This window comes from Frankliniella occidentalis, unplaced genomic scaffold (genome assembly GCF_000697945.3).
Source record: "Frankliniella occidentalis isolate FOCC.00 unplaced genomic scaffold, Focc_3.1 Scaffold318, whole genome shotgun sequence".
Classification (NCBI taxonomy): domain Eukaryota; kingdom Metazoa; phylum Arthropoda; class Insecta; order Thysanoptera; family Thripidae; genus Frankliniella; species Frankliniella occidentalis.
The window spans coordinates 137083-140820 of NW_026267443.1; the positions used below are offsets into that span (position 1 = coordinate 137083).

Here is a 3738-nt window from a genome sequence, read left to right on the forward strand (position 1 = left end):
GTGAATTCAGTAATTCAATTCAACAGGTGTAATTTTAATCCGAACAGAGTGCGCTAGATGATAATGTAACGGATTCGAAAATTTGCAAACGTTGCACGACGACCGTGGGTCGTGTGTCCTCACCGGGTGAGCCAGCAGAGCACCCTCCCCCAACCTCCCCCAAGGGGCCTGCGGCAGCCCTCGACACGCTCCTGACCTGAGCCCAGCTGCCCCGGTGACCTACGTGTGTGTTGCGTGCGTCGATGTGTGGGACCCCAAAGGGGCGGTCGACTTGGGACCCCGCCGGGCTGACCTATTAAACGCACAATAGTGATGAATGGCACGAGTGAGAGAGAGAGAGAGAGAGATGAGTAAGAGGGTGGATAGAGAGGTGGGCGAAGGAGATGATCAGGCGGAAGGGAGTCACCCCACGCTACGCGGTGCTATTAAGAATTTTTATTTTCAGATAATTATAACATTAAATTAGGACGTCGTAGAAAAAACAACACATTTTGATGCACAACCGTTCGGGTCCCCCACTGTATCTCCCTCGCCCACTCTTCTGCCCCGACCACGGCCGGAGCTCAACCCGGCGGCGGTGACTTGGTCGACCTCGCCGGCGACGGGGTGCGGTCCTCGGGTTTGGCCGGCGCCGGCACCGCGCCCCCGCCCTGGGCCACCATCTCCTTGACGATGGACTCGGCGAGCGCGTACAGTTCCTCCACTGTCTGGAGGCAGAAAATTGTATCAGACCATTCGCATTCGATTTGTTGCTTAATTTTACAGAATAATTTTAGGTCGCAGTACCTCGAGCTCCCACATCTTTTTGACACTCTCGGCCTCGAACTTGATGCGGTCGAAGTCCTCTTGCGTGAACATGTAACCCCGCTCGACGTCGGCCTGTCTGTCAAAGTCTTCCTCGAAGTCGCAGGCGGACATGCCGGACATGTCCTCCTCTTCCTCATCGCCCTCCTCCTCCTCGTCGTCGTCGTTCTCCTGCACCTGGATGACCACCTCGCCGTCCTGCAAGACAGAGAGGATGGTGATGACCACCGCCGCGTGAGGATCAAGTCGGGCCTGCGTAACGCGCGAACGTGACGTTGTTCCCTCTCACTTGGGTGTCTGTCGCGGGCTCCGGGGACTCGACCACCCCTTCCTGCACGTCGGCGTCCTCCTCGGCCTCGCCTTCCTGGGCGGTGCCACCCTCCTCGCCGCCGGCCTCGGTGCCCTCCGCCGCCGCGCCGGCCTCGCTCTGTCCGTCTCGGGGTGAGGCGTCTCTCGGGGAGTTGGCCCTGGGGGAGGCCAGCCGCGAGGAGGTGGACACGGTGGCGGAGGCCACGGGCCCCGCAGCCGCCGCCAGGGTCGTGGGCGTGGCCGCGGCCCTCTCGCCGCCGTCCTCGGACGCCACGCAGCTCCTCGACAAGGTGAGGATGGCCCGCGAGGAAGTGCTGTGCGACACGCTGGACGCCATCTGCCGCCAACACCCAGGTAACGTTTAGGAATCGGTCTCATACACCACCCAGAAAAATGTTTTCTTATTTCAAGTACATTTTGACCTAAGGTCAATTTTACTCTCGACACAAGATGATATTACCTTTCGATCAAGTAAATTTTCTTACTTCATAGAAAAAAATCGTCTTGGTAGCAAGAAAAAAAATAATCTTGGGTCACACAAGTACAAATGTACTTGAAACAAGAAATCATTTTTCTGGGTGTAAATACAATTTCAAGCCGTAAACGCGGCGTAGATCAAATAATAAAGACAGTTTCAAAAAAGGCAAATACACATTGTGACAGCGCATGCATGTCCGCGCACATAGACACGTTTCTAAACACGAACATTGCTGAATCTGTTTTGTTTGGTTTGGGCTACACTACTCACTTCATGCAGGCGTGCGGGATGGACGTGGTTGCGAGCCGCCTGCAGGTACCAGGGGATCTGCAAAGCGCGTGCGTCATTCAGCAGTGCAGTGCGCAGTGTGGGTTAACTTTGCACAATTATTGGATGATTATTCGGCCTGCGTGGGCGGGAAATGCAAATGTTAATCGCATTTTCCGCGTGCGTTGGCGGCCGCGCGTGGTCCATATAGCACTATCTTCCCATTCTCGCGCGGGCCGGACAAGTGCGGTGAAGGGCGCAAGGTCGGGGCAAGGGCGGTGACGCCTCGCCGCCTGTTGAATGGGCGAAGCGGGGATGGAAGTAATAGAGAAAGTCCCCCGCACTCTGCTCTTTTGTTTGTTGCACAATCGGCACAACTAATAGCGCACGGCGTCGGTGGCGGCGCGGTGGTCCGGCTGACGTCATCCGCCTCCCGAACCGCCTCCGGAGGCCACCACGCCCCCGCAGCGACACCACACTTCGCCGCGCCGTCCAAGAGACGCCCGCCACCCCCCGTTTCAGTATAAAAGCCATAACTTCCGAAAGGCGGTGCATGACCGAATAATACGCCTGGTGCTGAGCCCTAGTAAAAGATGAAGTAGTGGTATCGCCGACGTCAGCAGACGCCCACCACCTGGCCGGCCGGTTCGTATCGCGCATTCAGTCATTTTTTTTTTTTACTCCCATCTTTATCATTATCTTCCTCTTTTTTTGCCATTTCGCACACTTTTCAAGTCCCTCCCAGGTACCGGGCGGAAGTTAGGCGGCGTGGCCTGTAATCCCGGCAGATGAGCAAAGTTAGTTGCAGGGTAATGAAGGGGGGGGGGGGCAGAGGGGCGCGGGGTGGCGAAGCGTGCGATGAAGGACGAACAAACACAAAGAAAGTCGTTGAGGGAAAAAAAAAACAACACAAAAAGAGAGGTATTTTTTTAAAAAGAAAAATGTGTATACAACAATAATCACACCTTTCCACCGAGGAGCACGTTTTTGATGAACTGGGAGATCTGGAAGACGGGGTGGTCGACGAGCTCCTTCGGGGCCTCGTCCAGGGACATGCGCCCGTCCAGGATCAGCTTCTTCTCGCGCTCGAGCTCGTCCACCTGGCGACAGCCACGGGGTCTTTCGCTATCGGAATAGGAGCTCGTGGAATACTAAGGGCTTCTATAAATCGATTTAAAGACTTTCAGTCTTAAACCACGTAAACATGAAAATTCAATAGAGACGTGAAATTATTTTTGTTTTGCTGAGTTTATACACTCGTCCTTTAATTTAAATTGTCGCCCTTATTCCAGACAATACGTCCGTCATCTGCCGTTATAAAAATTGCCGGGTTTAGCAAATGCAGGCTCTTATAGCGCCTGATGGGTAGGCAACATCTTGCCTGCAGTGCATGCGTGTACGGCGGGATGGCCTACCCAGAGTATTGCAGGCGCTGAGCTTCTAAATTACCGAATAATTCTAAAAAAAGAAAAGAAAGAACACTCAAAGAAAGGTCATGTCCGGTCCTTTTTTGACAATGTCTATGAATAACGAGAGTACTTTTCTCATAGCCAGTGATCATTCCTTAGGTAAGGTGACATCTCAGTATAAGATGCCACTTTTTGGCACATGGGTTGCCAGGAAGATAACAAACTGATTTCCTTTTCAGCTTTCTGTTTCCAAAAATTGGTGACACGAGTCACTTTTCAATTTACAGAGTAGGCATTATTGATGAGGAGTTTACGCCGAAGTGCTCCCGACCCCCAGCAGCCCCGGCATAAGGTGCATTTCACAAAAAGTGCCATGTTTGCTGTCCAGTGGACTTTATTCCTGAAGTATATGTGCTGGAAACGAAATACTTCGCCAAAATATCGGCAGGCACTCAATGATAATCGCCCAAA

The 3738-nt window shown here is 53.2% G+C and overlaps 1 protein-coding gene across 1 annotated transcript in view; it reads right to left on the minus strand.

Annotated features, from left to right (window-relative positions):
- Positions 1-416: 416 nt before the first annotated feature.
- LOC113214316 (neurosecretory protein VGF-like) overlaps positions 417-3738 on the minus strand; it is a 35401-nt gene continuing 32079 nt past the window's right edge. Inside the window, exons 2-6 of the mRNA XM_052273970.1 lie at positions 2824-3009; positions 1862-1918; positions 1094-1450; positions 787-1002; positions 417-707 (exon numbers count right to left, since the gene is read on the minus strand). Coding sequence (XP_052129930.1) covers positions 564-707; positions 787-1002; positions 1094-1450; positions 1862-1918; positions 2824-3009 — 960 coding nt within the window. The 3' untranslated portion in view covers positions 417-563. The remainder of the gene's footprint in view (positions 708-786; positions 1003-1093; positions 1451-1861; positions 1919-2823; positions 3010-3738) is intronic.